Below are 17157 nucleotides of genomic sequence, written 5' to 3'. Positions count from 1 at the left end.
GCAAACAGCCTACAGAGTCCATTTAAACAGCACACCATAGCAAACAGTCCACAGAATCTATTTCAACATTACAGTACAACAAGCAGTCTATAGAATTTATTTAAAGTAGTTCAGTGTAGCAAACAGTCTACAAAATCATTTTAAACGTTATACAGCCAACAGTCTATGGAATCTACTTAAATAGACCACTAGAGTCATAGAGCCACAGAGATGTACAGCATGGACACAGACCCATTGGTCCAACTCATCCATGCCAAGCAGATACTCTAAATAAATCCAGTCCCATTTGCCAGCATTTCGCCGATATCGCTCTAAACCCTCCTTATTCATGTAGCCTTCCAGATGTCTTTTAAGTGTTGTAATTGTACCAGCCTCCACCACTTCCTCTGGCAGCTCATTCCATACATGCACCACCCTCTGTGTGAATAAGTTGCCCCTTAGGTCCCTTTTAAATCTTGCCACTTTCACCTTAAATCTGTGCCCTCTAGTGTTGGACTCCCCCATCCCAGGGAAAAGACCTTGTTTATTTACCGTATCCACCCCCCTCATGATTTCATAAACTTCTGTAAGGTCACCCCTCAGCCTCCCATGCTCCAGGGAAAGTAGCTCCAGTTTATTCAGCCTCTCCCCATAGCTCAAACCCTCCAACCCCAGCAATATCCTTGTAAATCTTTTCTGAACCCTTTCAAGTTTAACAACATCCTTCCTATAGCAGGAAGACCAGAATTGCACGCAATATTCCAACAGTGGCCTAATCAATGTCCTGTATGGCCACAACATAACCTCTTGTACTCAATATCCTGACCAATAAAAGCAAGCATACCAAATGACTTCTTCACTATCCTATCTACCTGGGACTCCACTTTCAAGGAACTATGAACCTGCTCTCCAAGGTCTTTTTGTTCAGCAACACACCCCAGAACCTTACCATTAAGTGTATAAGTCCTGCCCTGATTTGCCTTTCCAAAATGCAACACGTCACATTTACCTAATTAAACTTCATCTGCCACTCCTCAGCCTAATGGCCCATCTGATCAAGACCCCAGTGTACTCTGTGGAAACTTTCTTCGCTGTCCACTATACCTCCAATTTTGGTATCATCTGTGAACTTACTAAAACTAACCGTACCTCCTATGTTCACATCCAAATCATTTATATAAATAACAAAAAGTCCATATAGCTCACATCCACCGCTTTGCCCTCATCAATCCTCTTCGTTACTTCTTCAAAAAACTCAATCAAGTTAGTGAGACACAATTTCTCATGCACAAAGCCATATTCACAATCCCTAATCAGTCTTTGCCTTTCCAAATACATGTAAATCTTGTCCCTCAGGATTCTCTCCAACAACTTGCCCACCACCCATGTTAGCATCACCAGCCTATAGTTCCCTGGCTTTTCCTTACCACCTTTCTTAAGTAGTGGCACCATGTTAGCCAAACTCTGGTCTTCTGGCACCTCACCTGTGGCTATCGATGACACAAATATCTCAGCAAGGGGCCCAGCAATCTCTTCCCTAGCTTCCCATAGAGTTCTAGGGTACACCTGATCAGGTCCCGGGGATTTATCCACCTTTATGCGTTTTAAGCTTTCCAGCATCTCCTCTTCTGTAATAGGTACATTTTTCAAGATGTTGCTATTTTTTCCCCATGTTTGATATCTTCCATATCTTTCTCCACAATAAACAATGATGCAAATACTTGTTTAGTATCTCCCCCACCTGCTGAGGTTCCACACATAAGCGGCCCTATGGGACCCCATTCTCTCCCTAGTTACCCTTTCATCCTTAATGTATTTGTAGAATCCCTTAACCTCTTCTTCACCCTATTTGCCAAAGCTATCTCATGTCCCATTTTTGCCCTTCTGATTTCCCTCTTAAGTATACTCCCTACTGCCTTTATACTCTTCCAAGGGATTCATTCGATTCCTGCTGCCTATACCTTACATATGATTCCTTCTTTTTCTTGACCAAAACCTTAATTTCTTTAGCCATCCAGCATTCCCTACACCTACCAGTCTTGCCCTGCACACTGACAGGAACATACTGTCTCTGGACTCTCGTTATCACATTATTGAATGCTTCCCACTTTCTAGCCATCCCTTTACCTGTGAACATCCACCCCCAACCAACATTTGAAAGTTCTTGCCTAATACCGTGAAACTTGGCTTTCCTCCAATTTAGAACTGAGTTTTAGATTCAGTCAATCCTTTTCCATCACTATTTTAAAACTAACAGAATTATGGTCTCTGGCCCCAAAGTGCTCCCCCACTGACACCTCAGTCACCTGTCTGGCCTTATTTCCCAAGAGTAGGTCAAGTTTTGCACCTTCACTAGTAGATACATCCACATACTAAATCAGAACATTTTCTTGTATGCACTTAACAAATTCATCTCCATCCAAGCCCTTTACACTATGGCAGTCCCAGTCTATGTTTAGAAAGTTAAAATCCCTTCCCATAACCACCCTATTATTCTTACAGATAACTGAGATCTCCTTCAAATTTGTTTCTCGATTTCTCGCTGACTATTGCGGGGGTCGATAGTACAATCCCAATAAGGTGATCATCCTCTTATTTCCACCCAAATAACTTCCCTGGACGTATTCACAGGAATATCCTCCGTAAGTACAGCTGTAATTTTATCCCTAATCAAAAACGCCAGTCCCCTTCCTCTCTTGCTCCCCTTTCTATCGTATCTATACCATAGAACATTAAGTTTCTAGTCTAGTCCATCCCTGAGCCTTGTCTCTGTAAGTGCTATGATATCCCAGTCCCATGTTCCCAACCATGACCTGAGTTCATCTGCCTTACCTATTAAGCCTCTTGCATTGAAATTAATGCAGTTTAATTTATTAGTCCTACCTTGTTCTCTGCTTTGTTCCTGCCTGCCCTGACTGTTTGATTTGCTCCTTTTCCCAACTGTACCAGTCTCAGAATGATCTCTTTCCTCACTATCTTCCTGCACCCCAACCCACCCCGCCTTACTAGTTTAAATCATCCCAAACAGCTCTAGCAAGTCTCTCACCAATATATTGTTCCCTTCCAATTCAGTTGCAATCCATCCTTCTTATACAGGTCGCTTCTATCCCAGAAGAAATTCCAAAGATCCAAAAATGTGAATCCTTCTTCCCTGCACCAGCTCCTCAGCCACGCAATCATCCTCCTATTCCTACCCTCACTTGCTCGTGGCACCAGGAGTATTCTAGCTATTACTACTCTCAAGGATCTCCTTTTTAATTTCCTGCCTAACATCCTATACTGTCTCCTCCGAATCTCATCCTTTTCTCTTCCTATGTCATCAGTTCCAATGCGTACAACGGCCTCCTGCTGGACCCTTTCCCCTTTGAGAATATTCTACACCCTCTCCGAGATATCCTTGATCCCGGCACCGGGGAGCCAACACACCATTCTGATTTCTTGCTCTCAACCACAGAAACGACTGTCTGTGCCTCTGACTAGAGAGTCCCCTATCGCAATCAATAGCTTGGAACCTGATGTACCCCTCATTACATTAGAGCCAGTCCCGGTATCAGAAACCTGGCTGTCATTCCCCTGAGAGTCCATCACTGCCTACATTTTCCAAAACAACATACTTGTTTGAGATGGAGATAGACATAGGAGACTCCTGCACCACCCTTCTCCCTCTCCTATCTTTCCTGGAGGTAACCCATCCACCTGACTGTATCTTCGGTTTATCTCCTTTCCTGCAACTACCATCCATCACATCCCCCAGCTCCTGTAGATTCCTCATTGCCCCTGACTACCTCTCCAACCGATCCTGCGATCCGTGAGCTTTTGCAGACAAGCACACTTCCTGCAGACATAGTCATCGGTAACATGGAAACTCTCCCTAATCTCCCACATCTGACAGGAAGAGCACATCACTCTACAAAAGGCCATCTTTGCACCTTAACAATCTACAGACCCAGAAAATAGCACAGTCTTATTGCTCTAAAAAACACTGCTCCAGGCTAACTTAGTACCTACATTTTATATTTTTAAAGTTTAATCAAGAGATAGATCTCAATAAAACATTTAATCAAAAAAGAACTCACACTACTCACTATTGTGCATTTAGGAAAAAAAACAGTAAGGTTACACTTTAAAAGCCACTCAGCTGCTCCCCTGCTGTGAACTCTCTCACACAGGTTTCTCCAAGGTCAGTGCTGAATTTTGCAGTTTGTTAATTTTTTTCTTAGATGAACTCCGATGTCCAGGGATACTTGAAATCAAACAGCAGAACAGTTAGCTGTGCAGATTCACTGCTGGGTCAGACACCAGTGTAGGTTACTTTCTCTGTTTGATTCACTGCCTATGTGGTCACTACCTTTGTCTGTCTTCCTACTTTTTAAAATGCCGTTGTTTTGATCTTTTCTTTCCCAAACTTCCAAAACAATGTAATAGCTTATAAAACAGTAATTATGGCTCCTAGAATTCAAGGAAATCAGCTCCAACACTGAAAATACCTCAAAAAAGGAGCAGCTCTTACAGCCACAACTTTTTCCCGTCCTCCATCTTGGATTATCCAGAATCCGACAATAGTCTTTAGGATCTAATTAAACAGTGCATAACTATAATCCGCAGAATCTATTTAAACAGTCTAGATTGAAGTCTGTAGATTCTATTTATATCACACACAACACCAAAGAGGCTTTCTCAGCCAAAGAGGCTGCAGAGTCTCTGAACTAATGCTACAATAACTCATGTTTGAAATTACAGCAATGTGTCCTGATAAAAGCAGGCTGATTTCTAAAGCAGTATCTACTCTGACTTAAACATCTGCACTCCTTAGTATCTCCTGATTTCTAAAGCAAGGATTAAGTGAAGATAGTTATCTTGCACATATTATGAGTATAAAATGAATTCCAGGCACTTACAGCAGTGCAGGCTCCAGGTATGAATGTGAAATCTCTACTGAATTGTTCAGATCGTGTGTATAACAGCAAGCAGGACGGCAAGCAAAGAGGCGAGGGTATGGCAAGTGAAGTGTGAGAGGTGCAGGGTAAGGAATGGAGAATGAAGCGGAAAAGGTGGGGTTCTGAGATCAGGTAAGTAAATAGGTGGAGACCAGACATTAGTGCATGGTGGTGAATTACACATGTGCCTATGGATAAAGTGGTTGCCAAGTTCCTATATCCGGTGCATAACAATGATGTGTGTGGCACCAATGCCCTGTTCTAGTGTTGTGGTACGAGGTACAGTGAAAGTATAATAGGAATGTCCAATGTAAACAGAACCAGCATAGGTGCAGGGCGTAGCCATTAGATGGAACTGTATCCTGTCCCCATCTACAGCAACAATACTTTGCATTCCCTCATTCTTTTAACATCGCAAAACATTCCAAAATGCTTCCTTCACAGGAGAGATGAGAACCCAGAACTTGACACGGAGCAACATAAGGAGATACCGGAAAAGGTAACCAAAAAGCTGGTGAAAAGAGGCGGGTTTTAGGGAGCACCATTAAGAGAGGAGAAGGTAGAGAGATGGAAAGATTTAGAGAAGGAATTTTAGGATATAAAACATGGGTGGCTGAAAGCACATTCACCAAAGTGGTAAGCAATAGACAGCAGGGAGGCAGAACTTTCCCACATACTCTTCCATAATTCATTTCGGTGAAGATTCATTCTTTATCCCATTCCATGAGGTTAAGAATGATGGATGGACAACTCACCGGTTAACATAGTGATGAAAGGCAGACCGTGTTCCTCTGCCGTTCCCCAGTACCCAGCTTCACCCAGCAGGTTCCGGTCAAGCACCTGGTGGTAAAGTTCTTCGATCCAGGCCTGTGACAGCACCATCAGAACTCGACTGCTCTGAACCTGCCTCACAAACTCCTTCTGCAGAAACACAACCGAGCACCTCAAAACCACTGTACAATCATATTTATCAACAACAGTTATTAGGTCTAGCCCCCTGGTGCTTGGTACCTTAAAATAAATGGCAGCAGGGTGAGTCTATACACAGAGGGTCAGCACATACTCTCAACAGGAATAACTGTTCTGGTCTTCGTGGAGACTTTTAGTTGGAGTTTGTGCTCTTTGTAGTTAGAAGGAAGCTGCCACAAGTCCTCTCTCTTGGACTGGAACACTGGTTTGCAGTGGAACAACCAACAACCACTAGGAGTCTTAAGAAGAAGAGGACCCTGTCTTAAACAAGATGTAGTTTATTGCATAATAGTAATTATGTCCATGTTTCAATCGTTTGTTAGACATTGTTACTGGGACTACTGGGAGACACAGATAATGTGGGCACAAAGAAGGGGCATCATGGGGTTGGGGGATAACAGTACATGGCCCATTATTAGAGACCAACTGGAATTTACCCAAACACCAGTTCAAGGAGACTCCCTGTCAGTTAACTTCAGTGTCATAGAGTCATAGGGTCATACAGCATGGAAACAGACCCTCTGGTCCAACAGGTCCATGCTGAATATAATTCCAAACTAAAGTTCCACTGAAGTAATTCACCAAAGATCCTTTGACAGCATTTTCTACAACTATTTCCATCTAGAAGGACAAGGGCAGCAGATACATGAGGACACTACCCCCTACAAGTTCCCCTCCCTGTCGTTCAGCATCCTGACTTGGAAATATATTACTGTTCCTTCACCGTCACTCGATCAAAATCTTGGAATTCCCTCCCAAATGGCATTGTAGGTCTACCTACAACAGGTAGACTGCAGCGGTTCAAGAAGGCAGCTCACCACTACCTTCTCAAGTGCACCTAGGGATGGGCAATAAATGCTGGACTAGCCAGCAATGCTCACGTCTCATCAGCACATAAAATAACCCCCAACACCACCACCCCATTAGACTCTGAAGCCAAGGGGGAAACCCTCCTGCATGAGGTGCTGTTTAATCCAAAGGCCAAAACCCAAAGACCAAGTGCTTACCAATGATGCAGGGACGGGTGCCGGTTTTTTTCGGTAGTAATCACAGGCGATCAGCTTGAGGTTGAGTGACAGCGCGTGGAAAGCCACCAGGTACAATCCATCTGCATTCATCAGTGTCTGGCAGCAGGGACCCTCACTGCCGTCGATGCCCGGAGAATGTAACAGCTCTAGAACAGACATAGACACACACGAGTCTGTCACCACATCAGCTGCTGAGCAATGGCAGGACACTCACAATCGATGTTACCATCATGAAATAAAATGGGGAAACCATTCCCTCTTTGGAGTGGCTCGGGGTGGGGGGAGTGGATTGGAGGATGTTCTGTTGAACTCGCTGGGTTCAGTGAGTGTACTGCTGTACCTCAGACATTTCCATCAGAAAGCCAGAACCTGCATTTATATAACTACCTATGATTTCCCAAAGTGCTTTGCAGCCACTTTTGTGGTGAGGTCACTGCTGTCATGCAGCAAACGTGACAACCAATATGCACACAGCAAGATCCCACAACAGCACCGTGACGATAACCAGATTATCTGCTGCAGCGATGTTGACTGAGGGGTGAATTTTGACCAGGGCACGAGGGAGAACTCTCTCACTTGTCTTTAAAATAATGTCATGGAGTTTTCACGTCCACCTGAAAGAGAAGATATTCCTCGATTTAATGTCTCATCCACTTCTGACTGTGCAGCACTCCCTCAGCATCCACACAAAGAATGGGAACCGGAATACGTACTCCAGTCTTCGAACTGATGACCTTTCACTCAGAACTGAGTAAGCATACACCACTATAGACAGTTACCAACTGTCAAAGTGCTACCAACAGCTTGGAACAATCTATCGCTGGTCTACGTACAGCTTTGACTGATTACACAATGACTTAAACTATCATAGAGTCATAGAGTTCCACAGAACGAAGACGGGCCCTTCAGCCCAAACTGGTCCATGCTGACCAAAATGTCCATCCACGCTAACCCCATTTCCCTGCACTTGGCCCATGTCCTTCTAAACCTTTCCTATCCATGTATTCATCCAAATGCCCTAATGTACTCACCCCAACCACTTCCGCTGGCAGCTCATTCCATATGCATACCACCCTCTGTGCAAAAAGTTGTTCCTCAGGTTCCCATGTATTCTTTCCCTTCTTACCTTAAACTGATGCCCTCTAGTCCCCAATTCCCCAACCCATGGAAAAAGATTGAATGTATTCACCCTATCCATGCCTCTCATGATCTTATACACTTCTATAAGATCCCCCTTCAGTCTCCTACACTCTAAAGAAAAACGTCCTAGCTTGTTCAACCTCTCCCTATAATTCAGTCTTTTGAGTCCTGGCAACATGCTTGTAAGTTTCTCCTGCACTCTTTCCAGTTTAATAACATCCTTCCTACAGCAAGGTGACCGAAACTGAACACAATACCCCAAGTGCGGCCTCACCAATGTCCTGTACAACTGTATTATAACTTCCTTACTTCTGTACTCAATGCCCTAACTGATGAAGGCCAGTGTGCTAAAAGCTTTCTTCACTGCCCTGTCTACCTGTGACTCCACTTTCAGAGAACCATGCACCCTAACTCCAAGGTCCCTCTGTTCCACTACACTCCTTAAGGCCCTGCTATTCCCATGAAACTCCGACCTTGATTTGATTTTCCAAAATGCAACACCTCACATTATCTATATTAAACTCCATTTGCCATTTCTCGATCCACTTCCCCAGCTGATCAAGATCCTGCTGTAATTTCTGAAAACCTTCCTCACTGTCCATGATACCGCCTATATTAATGTCATCTGCAAACTTACCAATAATGCTTGTACATTCTCATCCAAATCATCGATATAGATAACAAACAGCAATGGGCCTCGCACCAACCCCTGAGGCACACCACTAGCCACAGGCCTCCAGTCCAACAAACATCCTTCCACTATTACCCTCTGCTTCCTACCATGAAGCCAATTGTGTATCCAATTTTCCAGCTCTCCCTGGATTCCACACAATCTAATCTTCCAGAGCAGCCCTACCATGTGGAACCTCATCAAAGGCCTTACTGAAATCCATATAGACTACATTTACCACCCTGCCCTCATCGACCTTCTTGGTCACTTCATCAAAGAACTCGAACAAATTTGTGAGGCATGATCTCCCATGCATGAAGCCATGCTGTCTACTCCTAATCAAACCCTGTTTTTCCAAATGCATGTGTATCTTATCCCCCAGAATCTTCTCAAGTAACTTACCTACTACAGATGTTAAGCTTACTGGTCTATAATTCCCAGGTTTTTCTTTGCAGCCCTTCTTGAATAAGGGCACAACATTCGCTACCCTCCAGTCTTCTGGGGCCTCACCCAAGGCTAACGATGATGCAAATATATCAGCCAGGGTCCCTGCAATTTCTTCTCTAGCCTCTTGCAGGGTTCTTGGATTTATCTGATCAGGAACAGAAGATTTATCCATCTTCATATATTCTAATACGTCCAACAACACCTCTACCGTGATATGGACTGTCCCCAAGATATCGCTATGAACTTCCCCAAGTTCCCAAGTCTTCATTTCTTTCTCCACGGTAAACACAGAGGAGAAATGTTCATTGAGGACCTTGCCCATCTCCTGCGGTTCCACACATACATGTCCTCTTTAGTCCTTGAGGGGTCCTATTCTCTCTCTAGTTATTCTTTATCCTTTAATATACTTAAAGAATTTCTTTGGATTCACCCTAATCATCTCAGCTAAAGCTATCTCGTGCCCCCTTTTCACCCTCCTGATTTCCTTCTTCAGCAAACTCCTGTATCCCCCATATACCTCCAGGGATTCACTTGATCCCAGCTGCCTGTACCTGAGCCATGTCTCCCTTTTTCTGGTCAGAGCCTCAATATCTCTCGTCTTCTTTTATTACAAGGATAAGCACTTTAAGGGTTAAATAATGAAGCAGCCATTTACTCTGTAACTGACTCTAACATGATTCTATTAAATTATCTATAATAAAAATCACCACAGTTCTGTTCTTTCTTTAAAGAGAGATGACCGGTGATGGTTTAACCTAAGGGCCACTACACCAGAGGTGAAGGGCAAGGTTAAGCAGAAAAGCCCTTTATGGTAACCTCAGCCAGAGTGGGAACTGAACCCATGCTGTTGGCATCACTCTGCATGGCAAAACAGCCATCCAGCCAACTGAACTAACCAACCCCCAATCTATAATTAAGCATAAGTGTGGACCAATAAAGAAAATACTTGCCTTTATATAGCACCTGTTATGACCTCATGAAGTTCCAAAGCACTTTGCAGCCAGTTAAGCATAGAGTTGGAAATGTGTGTCCCTCTAAGGCTCAAATAGATCAGCTCCAGAGTTAATTGAGATGCCTCATGGGCTTTGTAATTGAAGAGGAGAGTTCTATAGGGTTGGCATCATGGGGTTTGGAGTGCTTTATCTCCCTTCCTCCAACTTCATTTTAATTCAAACCCCTCTCTCTTTCCCACCACTTCCCTTCTGTTATGGTTGCACTGCTGTACCTTTCATAACACGGGTGATTGCTGGTGGCTTAATATAAAGGTAACAGATAAGTTCTGTCTGCGTGGCATGGAGGAGTTTCCTGTACAGGCCACCAACACCATCCACTTCTTATCCTTTACCTGCCACCCAGACACACATTGGCATTTCCTTTCTGCCTACAGGCAGTGAGGACACCCAATGGAAGAGACACAGATTCATAGGGATCAACGGTGCAGAAAAAGGCCCTTCAGCCCACCGTGTCCACGCTGGCCAAAAACAGCCACCTGACTATTCTAATCCCATTTCCCAGCATTTGGGCCATAGCCTTGTATGCTTTGGCATTGCAAGTGCACCTCTAAATACTTCTTCAATGTGATGAGGGTTTCTGTCTCTATCACGCTTACACTCAGTGAGTTCCAGACTCCCACCACCCCCTGTGTAAAAAGGCTCTTTTCCTCACATCTCCTCTGAACCTCCTGCCCTTTACCTTAGGACTGTGCCCCTGGTCACTGCTCCCTCCATCAAGGGGTAAAGTTTCTTCCTGTTTACCCTATCTGTGCCCCTCATATACACCTCACTCACGTCCCCTCTCATGTCTCCTCTGCTCGAAGGAAAGCAATCATAGTCTATTCAATCTCTCCTCATAACCGAAACTCTCCAGCCCAGGCAACATCCTGGTAAAAAGCCCCTTTTCACCCTCTCCAGAGTGATCACATCCCTGTCTCCTCACTTTCCATCAGGGACCTGAGGTGAAGGCTGTTGCACACAGCAGTGCCCTGCAAATGTAGAATAAGATGGTTCACGGACTCACGGCCCTCCTCTTTTGAGGTGCTGCGGAATCCGTGGGACACATGTATTTGGTTCTGGGAAACTGCAGCCCCTTTTTAATTATTTAAAGAATTTGTTGTTGTCCCTCTGCTTGCATTTCAGCCCCACTCTCCAGATCTTTAGGTACTCGGTGAGATTGAGGGTGGGCAGGTTGGAGAACCTCGCTGTGGCTAAAGTAGCCATCAATAGGCCAAGGCAGTGGGCTATAGAAGAGACAAAAACAGAAGTTGCTGGAAAAGCTCAGCAGATCTGGCAGTATCTGCGAAGAAAAAATCAAAGTCAACGTTTCGGGTCCGTTGACCCTTCCTCAGAACTACAGAAGGGGTCCAGGTTCCTGAACTTCCCACCTCACTTTTGTGGGTACATCTGAGCCCCAGTGCCCTCAAAGAGCTTGGCATTCCAGAATATTTTTGGGTTAGGTGGGCATCATAGGGACTGGGGTGAATTATTTTCTCATCCAATGGCATTCTGATTTAGTTCCCCTTGTTTTCCCTTCTAGTCAATGTTACAATGCCTCTAGAAAGCGGTTTCACGTTTTAATAAAGGACAAAGTACAGCTGAATCCTTCCCCAATGTGGGATGCCTTCAGGACAAAGCAGGGAAATAGAAGGGAAAGGTGGAAGCTCGGGACTGTGCTAAACTATAGAAAATGGAGTCTGTGCTATACTATCGATTCACAACAAAATCTTTGTAAATCTATGGAAGGCTTTTGCTGTCTAATTCAACATATGAAGTTCTTGTGCAGTATAATCACGACGGTAAAAAGCACGGCCATCAATTTATGCACAGCAAGCACAGAACAATAATGAGAGAAATTACCAAACTAATCTGTCTAAGTGATAACAGATAAATATGAACCAAGACACTGGGGCCTCCCCACCAATTCCCAACCCCCAGTAGTCACCAAAATGATGAGATTCAAGGGGATCTTTCCAGGTTTCAAGGGGATCTTTTATGGGGGTGGTACGGTGGCTCAGTGCTTAGCACTGCTGCCTCACAGTGCCAGGGAACCGGGTTCGATTCAACCCTGTCTGTGTGAAGTTTGCACATTCTCCCCGTGTCTGCGTGGTTTCCTCCGGGTGCTCTGGTTTCCTCCCGCAGTCCAAAGATGTGCAGGTTAGGTGGATTGGTCATGGGAAATGTGGAGACAGGGCAGTGGAGTTGGGTCTGGTTGTGATGCTCTTTGGAAGGTCAGTGTGGGCTTGATGGGCCAAATGGCCTGCTTCCATACAGTAGGGATACTATGTCAACCTAAAAGGAGTGCTAGAGCCTTGGTTTAACCTCTCGTCTGAAAGACGGTAGCTCGGACAGTGCAGCACATCTTCAGCATTGCACTGGAGTAAGTGACAGCCTAGATTAAATGTCCAGTCTCAGGAGTGCAACATGAACCAAGACATTCTGTCCTCACACAGACCAATGTAAGAGGTGGGAGCCATCTACTCTCATTCCTGTCTTTGGCCCCATCTGGTTTTACACTGACAGCTTAAAAATTGAGTTGGCCACAAATGGCTTACAGATTTCACCGCTCGGCCAGTCAAAAGGGTTGAGGGTTGTGTGGGGTGGAGGCAGTGGTGTGGGATACCTGACTGCAGACCCGAGCAAAACGTAGAGGCAAAACTCTGCAGGGATGAGTCAACCTCCTCCGTGTTCTGGAGAGACAGGAGGCGAGGGAGGAGCGTGACAACAGACTGGACGAATATCCGGGCACTGTGTTGGTCAGCCTCCTGGTTCTTTAGGACCTTCAGTGTGAGGGTGGCTCCATGCAGCGACCTGTGACCCAGGCAGTCCCTAGGCGTCTGCTCTTCGTCCGCCAGGGAACAGTTATCGGAACCGATCTCCGAGACGTCTGACCTGCCCGAGTCTTTCTCGGCTGCCATCGAATACTGATCGCAGGAGTCGAACTCAGTCCTGGAAATGTCTTGCTCGTCAATGCTGAAGTTACTCTCGCTGTATCGGGAACCAGGCGGTTTGTTCACCCTGGGGTCGACTGACAGGAAGTTGGCTAAATCGGGATAGGCGTGCATGCTGTTTCGATGGATTCCTTCCAGCGTTTCCGCCTGCTCCAATCCCAGTGCCGGCATTTTACTCAGTGCCTCGTTAGCATCAAGGCCCGCAGAGTAATCCAAGTGGTTTCTCAGCAGCGGGGGGTTCTCCTCCGGGGTGGTCTGCCCCATGCCCTCCTCTAGGGTGGTGCGTCCGGTTTCCGTGGTGACGCTGATGCTGATGTCGGGGCTCTTCTCGTTGCTGGACTCCCAGTGAGCATGCTCAGCCGACAGGATGTGCCTCTGCCACCTGAAGTCGGCCTCGCTGATCTCCATGGACTCCCGGGTGGACTCGGTGCCACCCTTCAGTTCCTCCGAGTGCTTCAGCAGGTGCCGCGCCTGCTCCTCACTCAGCCCCTTCCCCTGGCTCAACTCATCAAGGGCCGCCAGCAAGGAGCAGACGCAAGACACTGAGGCGTAGCAGGCCTCAATCCCTCCTTTGACACAGGCCTCCGTCATTCCGTCCATGATGCTGGTGAGAAAGAAAAGTGTAACAGCGTAAAAAGTCAATCCTCAAGAACCCTCGCTCTTCTTTTCAGAGAATCATACAGTACACAACAGGCTCTTCGACCCATCCAGCTTGTACCGCAAAAGCTACACTAAACCTGCACGAGCCCCGCTTTCCCGCACTAGGCCCATAGCCTTGAATGTTATGACATTTCAAGAGCTCATCCAAGTACTTTTTACAAGTTGTGATGTTTCCCACCTCAACTACCCTCCCAGGTGATGTATCCCAGATTTTCATTCGGTCCGTCAGCCATAGGTAGACTGACAATGCAGTTAGGGAGGGAAATCTGGGATTTTGACCCAGTGACATTGAAAGAGTAGTGATATATTTCTAAGTCAGGATAGTGTGTGACTTGGAGGGGAATTGGCAGGGGGTGGTGTTCCCATGTATCTGCTGCCCTTGTCCCCCTAGACGTAAGTGGTTGTGGGTTTGGAAGATGCCATCAAAGGAGCCTTGCTGAGTGTTAGATAAACTATTACTTCTGGTGGGGAAATGCAGGACATGGGGAAATAACCTTAACATTATAATTATTGTTTCACGGGATGTGGAAGCCGCCGGCAAGGCCAGCATTTATTGTTCATCCCTAATAACCTCAAACTGAGGGGCTTGCAAGGGCAGTTTGTGGGTATGCAGCCATATGAAGAGGTTTGTTAGACTAATCTCTGGAATGAGTGGATTGCCTAATGTGGAAAGACAGGCTGGGCCTGTATCCCCTGGAGTTTAGAAGAGTCAGAGATGACTAAATTGAAACATATAAGACCCTGACCAGGTGGATGTAGAAAGGATGCATCCTGTCATGGGCCAATTTAGAACAAGGGGTCATAGCTTAAAAACAAGGCATTGCCCATTTAAAACAGAGAAGAGGAAATGCTTTATTTTCTCTCAGAAGGTTGCGAGTCTTTGGAATTCCCTTCCTCAAAAAGCAGCAGATGTAGAAACTTTCATTGTTTTTAAGGCACAGATGGATAGATTCTTGATGACCAAGGGGATGAAAGATTATCGGGGGTTTGTGGGAATGTAGAGTTAAGGTTAAAATCAGAGCAGCCATGACCTTATTGGATGGCGGGACAGGAGCGAAGGGCCAATAGGTCTATTCTTCTTCCTTGTCCATATGCAGGCCAAGTTAAAGATGGCAGATTTCCTTTGCTAAAGGGCACTGAATAACGAGATGGGTTTTTACAACAATCACTAGGATCACTTTTGCATTCCAGGATTATAACTGGATTCATAATACAGCAAGGGTAGTGTTGGGATTTGAACCCATGTTCATGGAGCATTAGCGAGGGTCTCCAGCTTGTAGATTACTTGGCCAGCAACATTCCCATTGTACCAACAGCTCCCCTAACACACAGAAGAGGAAACTGTTGATGAAATAAACCAGTAGCAAAATACAGGACAGATCCATTCAGCGCGTGACTTACATCTTGTGAAGATCCAGGTGAGATTTTCTCTTCTGGCTGGACCTTCTCTTGGTTTCCCCTTCATATACGGTTGGGCCAGCAAGATCGTACAGGCGCTGGGGGTTACCTAGGACCTGTCCCGATAGACATGGATTTGAGTTAACACAGTTAAAACAAAAAGCACGGTCCTAACTACTCACCATTGGATGCCACCTTGCCTTGGAGTCTCTTGGTCATGGTTTCAAGTCCTCATATGGGAACTTTGAGCACAAAATTGGAGCAAAGGCTCTCAGTGCCCACACTGAGACAGTACTGCCCTGCCAGAGATGCCATATTTCAGGGCCTGTGTGTTCCTCTCAGGCAGACGTAAAAATCCCAGGTCTGCTCTTTCAACCAAGATAAGAGGTGTTCTCCCTTGGTCAACAATCATCCCTCAACCCAACTCAGCTCTTCACGAGGTCACTTGGGGTGGGGGTGTAGTTCAGAGTGAACCATGTTGGTGAGTGGGAGGGGCAGGAGTCACGTCTACACGCCCAGAATGGGAAAGGGCAGTGGGATTCCTTCCTTTGTTTTTGTTTATTCATAGGATGTGGGTGTCACTGGTAAGGCCAGCAATTATTGCCCATCCCTAATTGCCCAGAGGTCAGTTAAAGTCATATTGCTGTTGGTCTGGAGTTACATATAGGCCAGACCAGGTAAGGAGGGCAATTTCCTTCCCTAATGGACATTAGTGAACCAGATGGACTTTTCCCCAACAATGGGGAATGGTTCCATGGTCATCATTAGACTCTTAGTTCCAGATGCTTACTGAATTCAAATGCCACCATCTGCCAACGGTAGGATTCGAAACTGGGTCCCCAGGATGTCTCTGGATTAAAAGTCCAGCAGCTGATACCAACTAGGCCATCGCCTCACCTGTGGAATAAAAGACACCAACCCACCTCCTTCATGATCTTGATAGCCTCCACTCTATGTTGTGGTGGGGGATACAGCAGGAGGCGATGGTAAAGGGACTGCAGGACTGGCCTCAGTGACTCCAGGCAGCCAACCAGCCGCACTAACTCCGCCGCTATGTAGTAGATTGTGCGTGCCACCGGTCCAATGAGTGCTGGCGCCGTGGACGAACAGCCTGATCCGCGGCCGTGATCGGAGACCCCGGTCAAAGAAGCCTCAGTCTCTGTCAGCGAGGCGACGTGACCTGATGAGATGGTCTTATCATGGATCGGGTTGCCCAGGATAACAATCAGAGCTGGACAAAGCTGCTTCCTGCAACAACACAGAAAGGGGTTCAAGAAAGAAGCATGGACAACAACTCACATTTAAGTAGCACTTTTAACGGAGTAATGTCACCAGGATACTTTGCACAGGAGCGTTTATCAGAGAACACTGGCCCACAGTAGGACAGGTGACCTTGCCACTTAGTCAACAGCAGGTGGCAGATGGCCTCTTAAAGGAGAGAGAGATTGAGAGATTTAGAAAAGCCTTATCCTCAGCTTGGGGCCTAGCCAACAACAATTTGTATTTTTATAGCACCTCTTACATAATAATACACTGCCCCAAGGCAGCTCACAGAGGCACTTACAAACAAAATATGACATTGAGCCACTTAAGGAGACATTACAGCAGATGACCAGAATCTTGAACAAAGAGATTTTGAGGAAGTCTTAAAGGAGGATGAGGTGGAGAGGTTTATTGAAGGAATTCCACAGCTAGGAGCCCAGAAAAATGTGGGCACAGGCACTAATTGTGTTAAAATTAGGTGTTAGTTCTTTGTCTTAGAAATAATTTGACCAATTACACAATGGGTTCAGTGAAACAATAATCTTTATTTGACAACAGAATTATTTACAGGTCATGTCAGTGAGGTCAAATCCCACCATGATGAAAATCTAAAGTCAAATCTAAATCTAAATATACAATTAATGAGGCATATCTTAAGCTGGTGTCAATTATTGTCCACATCCGCATTAGTCCCCATGATTGGAAAGCAGTCTGAAGGAGCAG

At 45.6% G+C, this 17157-nt stretch overlaps 1 protein-coding gene across 2 annotated transcripts in view; it reads right to left on the bottom strand.

The window, feature by feature from the left end:
* arfgef3 (ARFGEF family member 3) overlaps nucleotides 1-17157 on the bottom strand; it is a 152118-nt gene that overhangs the window by 66084 nt on the left and 68877 nt on the right. For both annotated transcript variants that reach the window (XM_048601100.1, XM_048601101.1), the window contains 5 exons: nucleotides 16095-16419; nucleotides 15175-15287; nucleotides 12786-13717; nucleotides 6893-7059; nucleotides 5672-5837 (listed from right to left, as the gene is read on the bottom strand). In XM_048601100.1, coding sequence (XP_048457057.1) covers nucleotides 5672-5837; nucleotides 6893-7059; nucleotides 12786-13717; nucleotides 15175-15287; nucleotides 16095-16419 — 1703 coding nt within the window. The remainder of the gene's footprint in view (nucleotides 1-5671; nucleotides 5838-6892; nucleotides 7060-12785; nucleotides 13718-15174; nucleotides 15288-16094; nucleotides 16420-17157) is intronic.

The sequence above is a fragment of the Rhincodon typus genome, chromosome 9 (genome assembly GCF_021869965.1).
Source record: "Rhincodon typus isolate 14 chromosome 9, sRhiTyp1.1, whole genome shotgun sequence".
NCBI classification, from domain to species: domain Eukaryota; kingdom Metazoa; phylum Chordata; class Chondrichthyes; order Orectolobiformes; family Rhincodontidae; genus Rhincodon; species Rhincodon typus.
Note: the sequence above shows the minus strand (reverse complement) of the source record. Positions and strands in the feature narration are given on the sequence as shown.